At 43.8% G+C, this 16343-nt stretch overlaps 1 protein-coding gene across 2 annotated transcripts in view; it reads left to right on the top strand.

Moving 5' to 3' along the window:
- The window catches only part of CADPS (calcium dependent secretion activator), a 434238-nt gene that overhangs the window by 173263 nt on the left and 244632 nt on the right, over positions 1 to 16343 (top strand). For both annotated transcript variants that reach the window (XM_087825065.1, XM_087825064.1), the window contains exon 4: positions 13152 to 13232. In XM_087825065.1, coding sequence (XP_087681191.1) covers positions 13152 to 13232 — 81 coding nt within the window. The remainder of the gene's footprint in view (positions 1 to 13151; positions 13233 to 16343) is intronic.

Here is a 16343-nt window from a genome sequence, read left to right as displayed (position 1 = left end):
GCATTCACAGTCTTACAGAGAATATGTCCTGGAGCAAATAATGCAAATGTGATGGGAGTGATAAAAAAGGAGGTTTGGGATGTTATGGGGACCTAGAGAACGTTACCTTGGCTGGAGCCAGGAAGGCTCCTAAGGGATCGATATTGAGGCTGGAAGTTGGGTTAATGAGTACATGTTAGCCAGACAGAGATAGCGGAGGAGGGCAGAGCATGTACATCAGCCTGGGGCCCCTAAAGAATATGTCATGTTTGAGACCTAGAAGCACAGAATGGCCTGAGCCTGGAGGGCAAGACCAAGTAGTGGGAGATAAGGCCTGAAAGCTGTGCAGGGGCCAGGGGGCAACAGCTCTAAGCTTTGATAAGAACCTGAGACTGTGACTCCTGTTGCCAAGGAAAATGGAACAGTACTGAAGGGTCTTAAGCAGGAAAGTAACATGAACAAATGCACATTCCAAAAGGCTGAGCAGAGTGCAGCGTGAATTCCGCCCTTGCTCTCAAAGTGTGGTTCACGCATCAGCATCACCCAGGAACCTGTTAGAGGGGCAAATTCTTGGGTCTTACCCCAGACCTACTGAGTCAAAATTCTCCTGGGCTGAGGCCCATGACTCTGTATTTTAAAAAGTTCTCTGGCTGATTCTTACGTGCACCGTAGTTTGAGAACCACTATCTTTTATTACATTGGAATCACCTGAACAGTTTAAAAAGATACTTATGCCACCCTGGCCGGTCTGGCTCAGCGGTTTGAGCATCAGCCCACTTACTGAAGAGTCCCAGGTTCGATTTCGGCCTAGGGCACATACCTCGGTTGCAGGCTCAATCCCTGGTCAGGGTGCATGAGGGAGGCAACCAATCTATGTGCCTCTCACATCTATGTTCCTCTCTCTCTACCCCATCCACTCTCTCTGAGAAGCAATGGAAAAAATATACTTGGGTGATTATTAAAATAACAACAACAATAATAAATAAATAAATAAATAAATAAATAAATAAATAAATAAATAAAAAGTTACTTATGCCTGGGCCCCAACTGATTTAGTTGGTCTGGGTGCCGCTGGGGTATCGGGATTTTCTTTCATTTCCCCAGGTGCTAATGTGTAGCCAGGATTGAGAACTGCTATATCAGAGACAATGCAGGTAGGCAGGTTGGTGGTTCAGGATAGACGCCATGGCAGTCAGTCCTCGGGAAGATAAACAGAATAGAAGAACTCAGAAGGTATTTAGGGGGCAACTCACAGTTAAGAGGGGATAAGCCAACCTAGTCCCCAGCATCCTGTCTTCACAAAACTACCTGCTTCTTCCATACCCAGGGCTTCAATCCACACTCCAACCCAGAAAGACAATGCCCACTCTCTTCTTTGAATGGCTTCAGTTCCCTGTGTTCCCAAGAGAGTGGAAGTAAATGGCACCATCTCCTATCCCCAGTTGTGAAGATCATTAAGATGACCCATAAAAAGCACAGCTGCGTCCTGCACGCTCGATCAAATCCATAGACTGGCCTCAATAGTACTAAGTTATAGCCTTGACTTTGTGGGCCTGCTATGTGTTTTACGAGTATTGCCTTCTTTTACTCTATAACAAGCCTCTGATCTTGGCATGGCTACTATCAGGACTCCTATTTTGCAGGTAAGGTGGCAGACAGAGAGAGTTCAGTCCGTTGTCCATTGTCACAGGTCTGGTAAGGGGCAGACCAAAGATTTGAGCCCAGACTTGACTGTTTCTAGTTCCTGGGTCCCTGGCCACTATGTCCTACAGCTATTCTGGCAGGGAAGGGAACTCTAAGACACGTGGCTCATAGAAGGTTTAGATACTGGACTGGCTAGCCATGCCTGTAAAAGCACGTTGATACATCGCTAAAGTAATCAAGGAGGACTTCCTGAAGGAAAGGGGTCCCAAACCAGACCCTGAGTGACATGTCAGATTTGAAATCATGGAAAGGAGAGAGGAGGTCACTCCAGGACTGGGGAGGGAAGGGGGAAAGGCTGGTTGAGCACTGCAGGATCATAAAGGAATGGATTAGTTTTCTGTTTGGGGTATTTTTTATGTATTTATTTGCGTCTTGATCAGAGAATTACTGCCTTTGGAGCACTTGTGTTATATTTACTGCATAGGGAGAAGCCAGCAAAGACATAAAGCCGGTGACTCAAAGGCAGAGGATGTTCTTATTGGCTGGCACACTCCGGCAGCTACGGCCTGCATTCCGCATCAAAGAGAAGCACATCCTCTAGAATGGGAACTTTGACCTACTCAAGGTCTCCTGGCGAGGAATTAAGGCACGATAGAGGAACACACAAATGATCTTATTTTAACTCTTCCACAAATGAGGCGGTATCTCCTTGGGGGATTTTCATCAAAATCGAAGGAAACTGCATGTGATAGGACACAAAACCACGTTTTCCCTACTAATAACCCTGGAGCAGAGCCCTGGTAGAGATTCAGATGGGAGGCAAGGCTGCAGATTTACTCAGATTCACCCCAGTTGTAATAATAGAATAAATAATAAACCCACAATGTGTTGAGCCCTACAGTGTGAAAATGTCTATTATCACCATTGCAATAGTCCTCTCGGGGTACTAGTTTAGAGCTGCAGGCACAATTGCTCAGAGAGGTTGAGTGCCCTGGCCCTGGTCACACTGTGAGGATGTGAAAGGGGTTTGATTTCTAGATTTTTCTGGTTCTAAAATCCCCGCTCTTTGTTCTAAGGGTTATCCCCTCAGTGCAGGGACAACTATCTCTGGTACTCCTGGCAAACTATTTAATCTGTTGAAGCTTGGTTTCTCACCTTAAAGTGGGGGAAACCTGTCCTGCTAATTTACGTTAGGTATTCAGGCTGCAGGAGCCAAGGCTAATTGGCTGCTGATTTACTGAAAGGGACTGCCTTCTGCTGTGTCCTGCACATGCCATCTCACCTAACCTCTTATCAACCCTAGAGGCAGCTATCACCCTTATCATTCCCATTTTAGAGTTAAGGGAGTTGGGGGAAAGTTAAAGGCTAAGACTCAGAAAGATCTAATAACTTGCTCAGCGTCCCTCGGGTTGCAAGGGAAAGGCAAGGATTTGATCCTGGACAGCAGAGAGGGGGGCGCCTGCTAATCACCTCTACAACCTCCACGTTGGAGAAGGACAGAGGGGAGGCAGGCGGTAAGGGAGGGAGGAAAGGGCTTTGGAGGTGGCAGCCAGGCTCGCCCTGGAAACAGGAGTTTGGGCAGCCTCATCGCCTGGCTGGGGCTGACTCTGTCCCGGCTGTAACTTTCCAGACTGCAGAGCCCCGGGAAGGCAGCATCCCCTGGAACAGCTTGTCTCTGAAGGAGGGTGAAAAACGTGGGGCTGTGGAGAAAAGCAGGGTCAAGCCAGCTGGTAAGAGCGCTTCCCTGGAGGGCTCCGCCCCCTCCGCAGTGGCTCCGCCCCCTCAGCCACAGCCCCGCCCCTCGGCCACAGCCCCGCCCCCTCCCGTAGCTCCGCCCTCACTGGCGGTACCTCTTGGCTGCCTTCTTCTGAGACACTGGTCCCTGGGATCTGAGGGGCCAGGCTCAGATGGGAAGGAAACAAGGAGAACAGATTGAGCTAAACTCAGGTGAGCAGGTGGCTGCCCTGCAGCTGCTTGCGGCACACCTGCCTCAGCCCCCAAAGCCCAGAATTAAGCAGGCTTTATGAGGATCTGGACTGCGCATAGGCCAGCAAAGTTTCATTTTCCCCCAATTTCTGCAGAGAATGGCACTTCCCAGGACACAGCCACTAAGCTGCGAGACAGCAGGTTGGGAATTTGGTCTCAGCTCTCTCACTGACCATTGTGTGACTGTGGGCAGGTCATTTTTCCTCTTCAGGTCACAGTTAATGAACTCAGTCAGTACTTTAGTAGGGAGGCAGTCATCAGAGCCTGCTGTGTACTTGGCACCAGGCTAGGTTCCAGAGTTGCAGAAGTGAGCCAAGTCCAGCTGACAGTTAGTAGGTAATTGTTAATAATCGCAGGAATACATGTAAAATTACAGTTGTGACAAATGCTAGTGAAGGAGAGCTGCATAGTGCCTGGAGAGCATGTGACAGGAGCAACTTGCTAGGTTTGGAGGCCTCAAGGAGAAGTATGCTGCAAAGCTGAGGGACTAAGGACAGCAGAAATGACCAGTCTAGGGGGGCACAAGGCAGTGCTCCAGGCATGAGGAACAGCATGTGCAAAGACCTGGCAGCAGGAGGGAGGCAGCCTTTCCAAAGCCTCAGCGAGGGACCCAGGGCAGCATCCTGGAAGGGGCAGGATGCCCACAGGCCACAGAGCTCAGCAGGGCCCACACGCCAGCCTGAGTCTACTGCATCATTCCTAACACTCCTTCCAGGCACAATTCTGGATCATTTTCATTTTAGTCCTTATGCTGAAGTGGGTCTGTTTGCTCTGAGGCTGATTATCATAGATTTTTCCAGAAAGCAGAACAGTTATTCAAATAATGCATCCAGTAATCTGTCTATTTCTGCTTAAATTCTCCACATACTTGAATCATGCCTTCTCTTTGCTTGACTGAAGGCTGCCTTGCAGCCATAAAAATGACTGGAAGAGTCCAGAGCTTGCCTCACCTCCATATCATCGTAACATGTGAGCACCGGGGAACTCAGGCATCCCTCAGGAAAGCCAGCACTCAAGGACATCCCCCTGCCACACAGTCAAGGTCAGTCCTCCAGGGCTTTGAGGTAAATGAGGAGGCTCTAAGCCTGGTGCTCTGATGACTTCCCTGTCACCCTGGAGGTCAGACAGGGCGTTCGCCTGCGACTGCCTTTTTACTGAGATACAGATCCATGTGCACAGCAGTGTTGCGGCCTTCCCCCCCCCCCCCCCCACAAATCCTGTCCGTGGACACAAGAAAAGGGAAGCACTCAAGAGAACTGCGTAGACCAGCATACCCCGAAATGTGTTGTTGCGGTGCTCAAATGTATAACACGCTTGGTCAGATAAGCTAGGGAATGTGGGGCCACTTGATGTTGCCTTGTGTAGGCTTGTGGCTCCCCAGGAAGAGGAAGGAGCCAGCAGACTTCATTTAGCCACCGAACCTTCTCGTTGAGCATCTGCAGGACTAATGTTCCCCAGACTATAACTCTAGGCTTTTCAGAGACTCCTGGCACATAGTCTCAGGTGAAGAGATTGTGACAGAGAGGCCACGACTTTGGCCCAGGATCCTCCAGCATGTCTACTCCAGGGCTCCCCATTCCCGTGTCTGGTTTCTTTCATAAGTCACAAAGGTCAGGGAAGGGAATTGACATCTGATGAGTGCCCATCCTAAAATAGAGGTAATTCTAGAAACTATTTCCTAACTATAGGACCTACTATGTGCCAGCACCATGCTAAGTGCTTCGCACACTTACCATCTAACTTGTTTCCTAGCAACGTGCTGAAGTAGGTGTCTTATCTCAGGTTTACCAACAAGAAAACTGCAGAGCCAAGACTAGACCCAAGTCAGCCTGATTTCCCTCAAAGCATGCCACACATGGTCTCATGTAGTCCTTTCCATAGCCGTGCAAGATAAAAATGACCCCCACTTCGCAACTGAGGAAACGAGGCTCAGAGAGGTTAAGAGACTTGACAAGGTCATGCAACCAGGGAGTGATATAGCTGGGCACACACTCCCCTCTGCTGGACCGCCAGGCCGTGTCCTCTGCCACACGGCGTTCCTGCAGGTGCAAGTCAGCCCCATAGCCTGCTAGCCTGCTCTTTCATCTTTGCATCAACTGAAGGGACACAGCCGTGAGCTGCAGAGATTCCCAAACCTAGGGGCAGGATTGAACTGATGGCTTAGGCAATACCTGTCTGCACTTAGGCAGCACTGGACTCAGTTCCCCGTGACTTTAAAAGAAAAGCCCAGGGAGAGAGTTCCCTCTGTTTGGCAAATCAAAACAACCACGCTGCCTCTGCTTGACCTCTGCTAGTAGGAAGATTATTTGTCTAATTAGGTAAAGAGCCTCAATGCCCATGTCCATATTTTGACCCTGATGAGCTGTTAATGGGAAAGGTTTGCCCTTGGCCTGGCTCGCCGGCTGACCTTGCCTTGCCTGAGTGGAAAAGACCAGTGCAGCAAACAGAATCTTGTTTCCATGGAAGCTCATTCTCTGGCTCTTTCTTTCCAGCACTCGAGAAGGCAATTACTTGATTTTTCTCTATATTTTTGGATTTCATACAGTGGGCCGCCGAGCCCTTGGGTCGAGGATGTCCTCTGTCACGCAGGCTATTTTGGGGAACTTCGGTTGCATTTCCGTTTCCATCCCCCTTCAGATCATTAGCTATCAGGCAGCGGTGTCCGCCTTCCACTCACTCCTGCTAATTAAAGTCTAACGGAGCACAGGGACTTGACCCTGGGGAGAGTGAAAGACACTGAGAAACAAGAGAAATTTGTCAAGAAACGGGAGCCCCTGATCACCTCCCTTTCCAGGGCGGACTATGCAAAGAAGACCTCAGATCTACATCAGGGCGAACTCTGTCTCATCTGGCCAATTCTCTGAATCTTTGACGCCCCGTTGTGGCCCATGTCAGAAATACAGCCAACATCAGCTGCCCTAAGAACACCAAGGCAGCCACCATTTCCTGAAGGTTTGCTGCGTGTGGAGCGCTAGGCTGAGCACTTTATATCCATTGTGAATTCTTGTGACAGCCTTAGGTAGAATTATTATCCTGATCATGCAGATGAGCACAGAGAGGTTAAGTAACTGCCCAAGATCACACAGCTACTAAGTGGCAGAGCCAGGATAAGAACATACCCATTGTTATAATTTCTTTGGGGGGTGGGGAGTCTTTTACAGCCTCCCCAGAAGAAATCAGCCAGTCATGACAGGTGACAAAGGGTAGATAATGTCTCTGCCTTCCCCTCCAGAGGAGGATCTGAGTGTGAAATCAACCCATGTGTACAATGAATAAAGTGAGGGCACTGCGTTAGTTAATTATCAGGACCAATTAGAAAACCAAACGGCATTTAAGAAGGAAGCTAACATAGCTCAGAGTAAAAGAGCTCCAGTCTGAGGAGTGCAGACTCCATTTCAAATGGCTCATAGCACTTTCCCAGCTGTGGGACCTGAGGCACGGCCCTGAACTTGACTGAGAGTCAGGTTCCTCATCTGTAAAATGGGGTAATAATGATGCCTACCTCATAAAGTTTGTGGCATTTCCCAAACTGCTGTGTGGAATATTTGCTTTCAGTGGTACAGCTGTGTGAAAGACAAAGCTAAATGCAGTTAAATAGTCTTATTTACTCCAAGATTTCTCAGAATCTTTATTTTGCTGACGTGTGTTATAAAGTTTCAGGAGGAAGCACATTTTCTGACCCCAGAGTCCTCTTCTTGGGAGAATTAACATTAAAACCTGTTTCTTCAGATCCTTTAGAAAAGGCTGAAATGTAGGTCATGGGGTACCTGAGCATCAGTAAATACTAATATAGGCATCAGTAAATACTAATATAGGCATCAGTAAATACTAATCAGTAAATACTAATATAAGCATCAGTAAATACTAATAACCAGTAAATACTAATTTAGGCATCAGTAAATACTAATCAGTAAATACTAATATAGGCATCAGTAAATACTAATCAGTAAATACTAATATAGGCATCAGTAAATACTAATTCCTTCTCTTTAGTGCCTGAATTGTTCAATAACCTTACCTGTTCTTGCTAGATTTAAGCATCATGGAGGCAGGTCTGCCTAGTTCTTTTTTGTATTCCAGTGTCTTCGCATTTCAAGACAGTCCACAGAAATCATATGAATCAATGACTGAACCAATGAATCAATGAATGAAGTTTGGGGTAGACCTAGCCTAGTCTTCAATGCCAGCATTCTCTGCTGTTTCTAATTGCATTCCATGGGGCTAGTGGGAGGATTCAGATGCCTCTGCAAAACTTAGCAATTGGGATTGTTCTATTACGCTGTTTCCCCTTTTCAGTTTTTTTAATCTTTATTTTATTGTTGACACTATTACAGATGTCCTCGTTTTCCCCCCTTTGCCCACCTCCACCCAGCCCCTGTCCCCCCTTCCCTCTGGCCATCTCCACACTTGTCTGTGCCTGTGGGTTATGTATATATGTTTTTTGGCTAATCTAGTCCCTCCCTCCCCCTCCCCTCTGACAGCTGTCAGCCTGTTCCACGTACCAGTGCCTGTTTCTATTTTGTTTGTTAATTAATCTTGTTCAATAGAATCCATATGTAAACGAGATTATATGGTATTTATCTTTATCTGATGGGCTTATTTCACTTAGCATAATAATCTCCAGGTCCATCCAGGTTGTGACAAAAGGTAAGATTTCCTTGTGTGTTTTTTTACAGCCACTTAGTATTCCATTGTGTAAATGAACCACAGATTTTTTATCTACTTATATACTGACGGGCATTGGGCTGTTTCCAGATCTTAGCTATTGTAAATAGCACTGCTATGAACATAGAGGAGCATATATTCTTTCTGTTTGGTGTTTCAGGATTCTCAGGATATATTCCCAGAAGTGGAATTGCTAAGTCAAAAGGAAGTTCCATTTTATATTTTTTGAGGGACCTCCATACTATTTTCCACTGTGGCTGCCCCAGTCTGCATTCCTCCCAGCAGTGTACCAGGGCTCCCCTTTCTCCACACCCTCGCCAGCACTTGTTTATTGATTTGTTGATGGTAGACATTCTGGCAGGTGTGAGGTGATCTCTCATTGTGGTTTTAATTTGCATCTCTCTGAGCACTTTTTCATATATCTCTTGGCCGTCTGTATGTCCTTTTTGGAGAAGTGTCTATTCAGGTCCTTTGCCCATTTTTAAAATTGGATTGTTTGTCTTCCTGGTGTTGAGTTATATACATTCTATATATATATATATTGAAATTAACTCCTTATCAGATGTATCATCGAAGAATATGTTCTCCCATACCGTGGGTTCCCTGTTCATTTTGTTGATGGTTTCTTTCACTGTGCAGAAGCTTTTTAGTTTAATGTAGTCCCATTTGTTTATTTTTTCCTTTGTTTCCCTTGACCTAAAAGACATATCGTCAAAAACATTGCTACAAGAGATGTCTGAGATTTTTCTGCCTATGTTTTCTTCTGGGATTTTTATGGTTTAGTGACTTACATTTAAGTCTTCTATCCATTTTTAGTTTATTCTGGTATATGGTGTAAGTTGGTGGACTAGTTTCATTTTTTTGCATGTACCTGTCCAATTTTTCCAACACCATTTATTGAAGAGACAGTTTTTATTCCATTGTATGTTCTTGCCTCTTTTGTCAAATATTAATTGACCGTATAGACATGGGTTGATTTCTGGGCTGTCTATTCTGTTCCATTGATCTATATGCCTGTTCTTATGCTAATACCAGGCTGTTTTGATTACAATGGCCTTGTAGTATAGTTTGATATCAGGTATTGTGATACTTTTAACTTTGTTCTTCTTTCTCACAATTGCTGAGGCTATTCAGGGTCTTTTTTGGTTCCATATAAAGTTCTGGAATATTTGTTCTAGATCTGTGAAATAAATATGCCATTGATATTTTAATAGGAATCTTGTTGAATCTATAGATTGCTTTGGGTAGTACGGGCATTTTTATGATGTTAATTCTTCCAATCCATGAACACCATATATGCTTCCACTTGTTTGTATCTTCCTCTATTTCTTTCTTCAATGTCCTGCAGTTTTCCAAGTACAGGTCTTTTACCTCCTTGGTTAAATTTATTTTTAGGTACCTTATCTTTTCTGTTGCGATAGCAAATGGGATTGTTTACTTAGTTTCTCTTTCTGATAGTTAATGAACTATTGGTATATTAAACTGTCACCGATTTCTGAATATTAATTTTGTATCCTGCTACTTTGACAAATTCATTTATTTGATATAATAGCTTTATGGTGGTGTCTTTAAGGTTTCCTAAGTACAATATCATGTCATCTGTGAATAATGACAGTTTTCCTTGCTCCTTTCCAATTTGGATTTCTTTTATATTTTTTTCTTGTCTGACCACTGTGGCTAGGACTTCCAGTACTATGTTGAATAAGAGTGGTGAAAGTGGACATCCCTGTCTTGTTCCTGATCTTAAGGGAAATGCTTTAATTTTTGCCCATTGAGTATGATGTTGGCTGTGGGTTTGTCATATCTGGCCTTTATTATATTGAGGTATGTTCCCTCTATTTCCACTTTACTGAGAATTTTTTAAATCATAAGTGGGTGCTGGATTTTATCAAATGCTTTTTCTGTATCTATTGATATGATCATGTGATTTTTATTCTTCATTTTGTTTATGTGATGTATCATGTTTATTGATTTATAGATATTGTACCAACCTTGCTTCCTCAGAATAAATCCCAGTTGATTATGGTATATGATCTTTTTAATGTATTGCTAGCTCAACTTGCTAATGTTTTATTGAGGATATTAGCATCTATGTTTATCAGGGGTATTGGTCTATAATTTTCTTTCTTGGTAGTATCTTTATCTGGTTTTGGAATTAGGATGGTTTTTGAGGAATGCTGTCCTCAAAAAATGAGCTTGAGAGTTTTCCTATACACTTGAGTTTTGGGGAATAGTTTAGGAAGGATAGGTGTTAGTTCTTTGTTGAATGTTTGGTACAATTCACCTATCAAGCCATCCAGTCCAGGACTTTTATTTGTTGGGAGTTGTTTTATTTTATTATTTTTTTTAAGTTTTTTTATATACTTGCCTCGTTTTCACTAGTTATAATCTGTCTATTCAAATTCTCTGATGCCTCCTGATTCACTTTTGGAAGATTGTATGTTTCTAGGAATTTAACCTTTTTTTTTTTCTCCCCCAGATTGTGCAATTTGTTGTACATAGCCATTTGTAATATTTTCTTACATCCCTTGTATGTCTTTGCTGTCAGTAGTTACTTCTCCACCTTCATTTCTGATTTTATTTATTTGGGCCCCCTCTCTCTCTCTCTTTTTTTTTTTTTTGATGAGTCTGGTTAAAGGTTTGTCAATCCTGTCTATATTTTCAATGAACCAGCTCTTGGTTTCACTGATCTTTTGTACTGTTTTTTAGACACTATTTTGTTTACTTCTTCTCTGATCTTTATCATTTCCTTACTCTACTCACTCTGGGCTTTGTTTGTTTGTTGTTTTTTCCAGTCCCTTTTTAGTTTTATCCTCTGTCAGCACCATATCTTCTCACAGAATTCACAACTTTAGCCCCTAACCAAATCACTTTGCTGCTTTTCAGTGAAGTAGTCAGATGTTTCCTTTGCATGTGTATTTTGAATAAGACATTTCCAAGTGTTCCCAGTGGGTTTGTACCTGGATCTGAAGAAGTGTTTGGCTTCCAAGGGTATCAAATAAAAACATCTTATTGGAGCTTAAAACCAACATTGAAGATACCATGTTTCATGTGCACCTAAAGGCAAGCAGTGATCGATAGACCACTGGTCAATCATGTGACTGTTTTCAAGAGGTTCTCTTTATTTAGAAGTTATGTTCTCTGGACATTATGCAAAAAATACAAACTTTAAATTTAAGTTAAAAAATCTCACGTTGGTCAAAGTCTAATAGATATCCTTACTGCAGAACTTCTCAGATATTGTATGCCTTTCAACACAGAATTTTCCCAAACTTATTCGACTACTTCTCTGGAGCCCTTCTGAAACCCTTTCTTCTAGAGTATCCAATAACATTGATGTTAAGCAGAACACTCTTTAGGAAATGTTACCATAGAATATATTGCCAAAATTTGCAGTCTTTATTGTCTAGGAAATAGCCCTGCTCCTCAAAACTGTGGAAAGGAAAAGATAAGGCTACTCCTGAATATAACAGGGCGATAAAAAATGCACAGCATAAAGCCAGGTGGATGTTTTGTAAAAACATCTATATGTTTTGTAAAACAGAGACTAGTCATGATACTTCCAAAGTATGACCATACATTTTCTAGTGATCTTATTTACATCTTAGTACAAATAACTTCTATATCACTTCATAGCATATAGGAGATTATTTTTTTAGCATGAAGCTGGGTTTTCATTTTTAAATTTATGAATAACAATTTTATCATTTTCAAATTTATAAATAAAAGTGGCTTATAAAAAAAAGGAACTTAGGAACCTCAGAGACTTCTTAGGCCACTTTTTGTTGTGAGTTAATATACACTAAAACGAAGAAGAAAGCCCATCCTGTTCGCTTTTCCTCCCAACTTATTAACCTTTACTATGATTAAATCATAAATTACTGAACAAAGCAGACTCAATTACAGTTTGAAGGATGACTCTAAGCTGCTTGGAAATAAAGAGAGAACTTCAGTTCACAGGGCAGGGATCAGCAGTTATGGCCCGCCACCTGTTGTTGTACATAAAATTTTATTGGAACACAGCAGTGCTCATTTACTTACATATTGTTCATGGCTCTTTTCACACTTCATTACAAGAGTTGAGTCATTGCAACAGAGCTCTATCTATGGCCCTCAAAACCTACAATATTAATTATATGGCCCTGTACAGAAATGATTGCCAATCTCTTCCATAGATTAACAGGAGGATGTGAAAAAGATGCAGATTACATAAACACCCCCTTCATTCTGTAGATGGGAAAACTGAAATCAGAGATAGTAGGGAATTATCTGGATTCATTTATGCTTGGGGTTTCTGATCCCTATATCCTAATTGCTCTAACAATCATGGAAGACCAGCACTGATTTCAGCTTAGATATCATCACCAGCTGAGGGGCAGGGGCCTTCTGGAGAGCTGGTTGAGAAGGCTCAGTGAGAAGGGAAGCAACGATTGATTAACCTTTCATGGTCCAGGGGTGGGAGAGCAGCAGAATATGTGCCATGTAGGCACTATGGATACACACTCTGCTCCATACATTATTAATAGTTACATTACCATCTCCTTCCTTGCATATCTGCCGTGTAAGCACTTTCTCCATTGAACCAAAACAGAAGTGCTGCATGGGGCCTCATTAGAAACACTGCTGCCTGGCAGTTCCCAAGTGATTCTTGTACAGGCTCATTCAGGTGTCTTTCTTAGCACTGCCAACCACTTCACACTCTGCCCAAAAGAATTTAACATGGGATTTCATTCAAACTGGATCTGTCTGTTACAAGAAATTTTACTTCTAGTGAAACCTGTCCGTAGAGCCCAGAGTGGGGGAGTGAGATGGAAAGTTGGGAGTTTATTGGCTTTTGTGACTCAGACTGAAAGTCTCCATGTTTGTGTTTCTCGCAGCTGGACAATCCGGATGAGCAGGCAGCACAGATCCGACGAGAGCTGGATGGACGACTCCAAATGGCAGACCAGATAGCCAGGGTAAGGAAACTGGGGACGTGTGCTGGGGGACCAGGCCAAAGTCCCACAGGGGAAGACACAGATTATTAAGGGTCATCAAAAGATAAAACTGAGCCCAGGCTGGTGCTGCTCAGTGGTTAGAGCGTCAGCCCACGGGCCAAAGGGTTTTGGGTTCAATTCCCAGTCAAGGGCACGTACCTGGGTTGTGGGTTCGCTCCCGCCCCGGGTTGGGGCATGTGCGGGAGGCAACCAGTCAATGTGTCTCTCTTCCGTCGATGTTTCTCTTTCTCTCTCTCCCCCCTCCGTCTCTCCTTCCTACTCTCACTGAAAAAACAATGGAAAAAATATCCTCAGGCGGGGATTCACAAAAAAGTAAAAAATAAAAAAGATAAAACTGAAAGCAGAGGCGAGGGAAGATGAAGACAATCGCTCTGATTGGGCCCCTGCGCCCCTTTCTAGGGCAGCTCCCCCAGACGTAGCGCGTGCATCGCCCATACTTCCTCCAGCCTCTCCTTTCTTCTGAGTCCAGCCGGCACTTCCACTGGCTGCTGAGCACTCCAGCTTGGCCAGGCCCTGGCGTCTCAAGTGGAGCCTGTTCAAACTCGGACTCCCCATCTCCTCCCGCCCACCGCAGACATATGCCTACACTCGCCCTTCCTCGCTGCCCTCCATCCAGTCCCTCCCCGCAGCGCTGCACACCACCCACCCCCTGGCTCACTGGGTCCACCTCCCAGACGTGGCTCAGATCTTGCGCTGCCTTCCAGCAGCACCGCTAGTGCTTTACGCAGACCCTCAGCTCCTACTCCTGAATCTTAAAATAGCCTCCTAATGGGCATCCCTGGCTCCAGTCCCTCCCCCTCTCCTGTCCATTCTTCATGCAGTTGCCATTCTAAAACTTATATATGAACACTCAAATCAGAGCCTCAAAAATCCTTCAATAGAACCCCCTATTATCCCCCCAAAACAAAGCATTACCTCTTTAGAATGGTACCCAAGGCTCTTAATCCATAGACCATGCCCTTCCTTATTAGCATCACCTCCCACCTCTCTCCCACCAGAACTCCCCATTCCAGCTACAGAGAAGGCCTCCCTCTGAGCATCCCAGGCTTTTCCAGCCGCACTGCCTTTGTGCCCACTGGTGTTTCAACCTGGAATGACCTTTCTTCTTTCCTCCGACTCAGCCGTCAGTACTCAACTTAAAACCCCTTCTCTGAGAGCTTGGCAGTTGGTCCTTCCCACTTTAGTGCTTTCTTCATGCCACATGTGAACCTTTATTATAGCAGTTCATTGAGTGGTGATGATCTGTTTACGTGTCTGAGTCTCCCAGTAGGTTGGAATTTTCCAGGATTGGGATTAGATCCTACTATTGATGACTGTTTGCCTAAGTATTATTGCTATCCCTGCCATCTGTGCTATTACTAACAGCAGTAGTGCTGGCAGTGTGTATTGATTGCTGACTCTGTGTCAAGCACACGTGTGTTTTACATGTACTAGCTCATTCAATTCTCAAAGCTACCCTACAAGGGCATTTCATTTATCACTCTCATTTTGGAGAGGGGAAATTCAGACTGAGGAACTGTTAGGAGGCTACACTGAACCCTTAACTCAAGTCTGTCTAAATATTAGAGTTGGAACAAGGGTGAGGCACTCACCTCAGGTGCAAAATTTAAAAGTGAGGGACCAAATGCATTAGTAAAAACATATACTAGTTCAATGCAATCTTTTAAAAATCGTACTTAATACAGAGAACATCTATGAAGAACAAAAGACCAAAATTTTAAATAACCGATCTTACTTATTCGATGGCAGCGACAGGCCATGTGTGCATGTGACGGTAGGAGCTGTGGGAGCTGGTAGGGAGGATGGGCAGAGAGTGGAGCTTGGCCTTCAACCTTTCTCTTTATGGAAAGAAGTGTCTCAGGACATGGATGGACACGTGGAAAGAAATCCTACTGGAAGGGAAACTGAAGAGAGATTCCAAGAAGCACGTAAACCATCTTTGTGCTCAAACAGTTTTATTGAAATGTTTCATATCTTATATTTGGACACCTTCAAAGTTTATAGTAGAGTTAGTCTTGTGGTTAAAAATAGTATACAGTTATGCATTTAGCTAAAGGTAGTGTAAAAGGCTCTTCTGTTCGAAAACCCTGCTTAACTTAGGAGTATCAATAAGGCTTTAGAATTTACTTCTGCAAACTCATGTCTCCTCAGTGGATTATACATAAAATGGAGGTCATTCGGGGCATGCCCTGCCTTTAGGGGACAATCACATTCCAAACTAGGTATTCATCCCATTTAAAGAAAATCACTCACACTTACGCGCATGCACACACACACACACACACACACACACACACACACTTCCAAAACAAGACCATGGCACCTTTGTTAGTCGTTTTCTTTACTTTGAGGTTTAACATGATAATTTCAGAACCTAGTGTAGGCTAATTTTAATTTTAAAAAGACCACGGATGAACCCCAGTTACATAATGATCCAAGTTGCTCATCTCTGAACAGTAGGTCAAAGAGCCCTCTCTCCAGCCCACACCACCAGACATTCTGATACCAAGGAGATCTTATTAACAACTGAGAACTAGACTTTCTTAAGTAATGAAATAGGCAGTTAAAGTGAATACTGATCATTATTTACAGAGAATGGGGAATAATTTCAAAGTAGATGGAAGGTCCCTCAAACATTTAGGGTATAGAGAATTTTTATGAGAGTCTGCCTAGTATTTTCTCCTGTTCTCTGCAAAACTGACTGTCTTCTGCAGTGCTCATTCTTACCACAGGTAGTTGGTCCTGGAAGTGAGCTCTTCACCTAAGAGGAACCAGTCACATTTTTCAGCCTGTCCTGTGATTGGTCCAGAACTGGATACCCAATGCAACTAAACCGATAAATCCTGTCCCTGGGACCTATAAACTATGCACCAACAGGAGTGTGCCTTTTAGTGGCAGAAAGATGTCTGAAGACATTTTTAATTCTTTTATGTAGGGAAAAGAAGAGGAAAGAATGAAGCCAACATGTAGAAAGAAACCTAGACAGGAAATGTACTGAAATCCTCAGAATGTTCAAGTCCCTGGATCCACTTGTTCTTGAGACTCAGCTGCAGAACTTTTTTTCCCTCAGTT

The sequence above is a fragment of the Miniopterus natalensis genome, chromosome 15 (assembly GCF_054644295.1).
Source record: "Miniopterus natalensis isolate mMinNat1 chromosome 15, mMinNat1.hap1, whole genome shotgun sequence".
Lineage (NCBI taxonomy): Eukaryota > Metazoa > Chordata > Mammalia > Chiroptera > Miniopteridae > Miniopterus > Miniopterus natalensis.
This window is presented reverse-complemented; position numbering and strand designations above follow the sequence as displayed.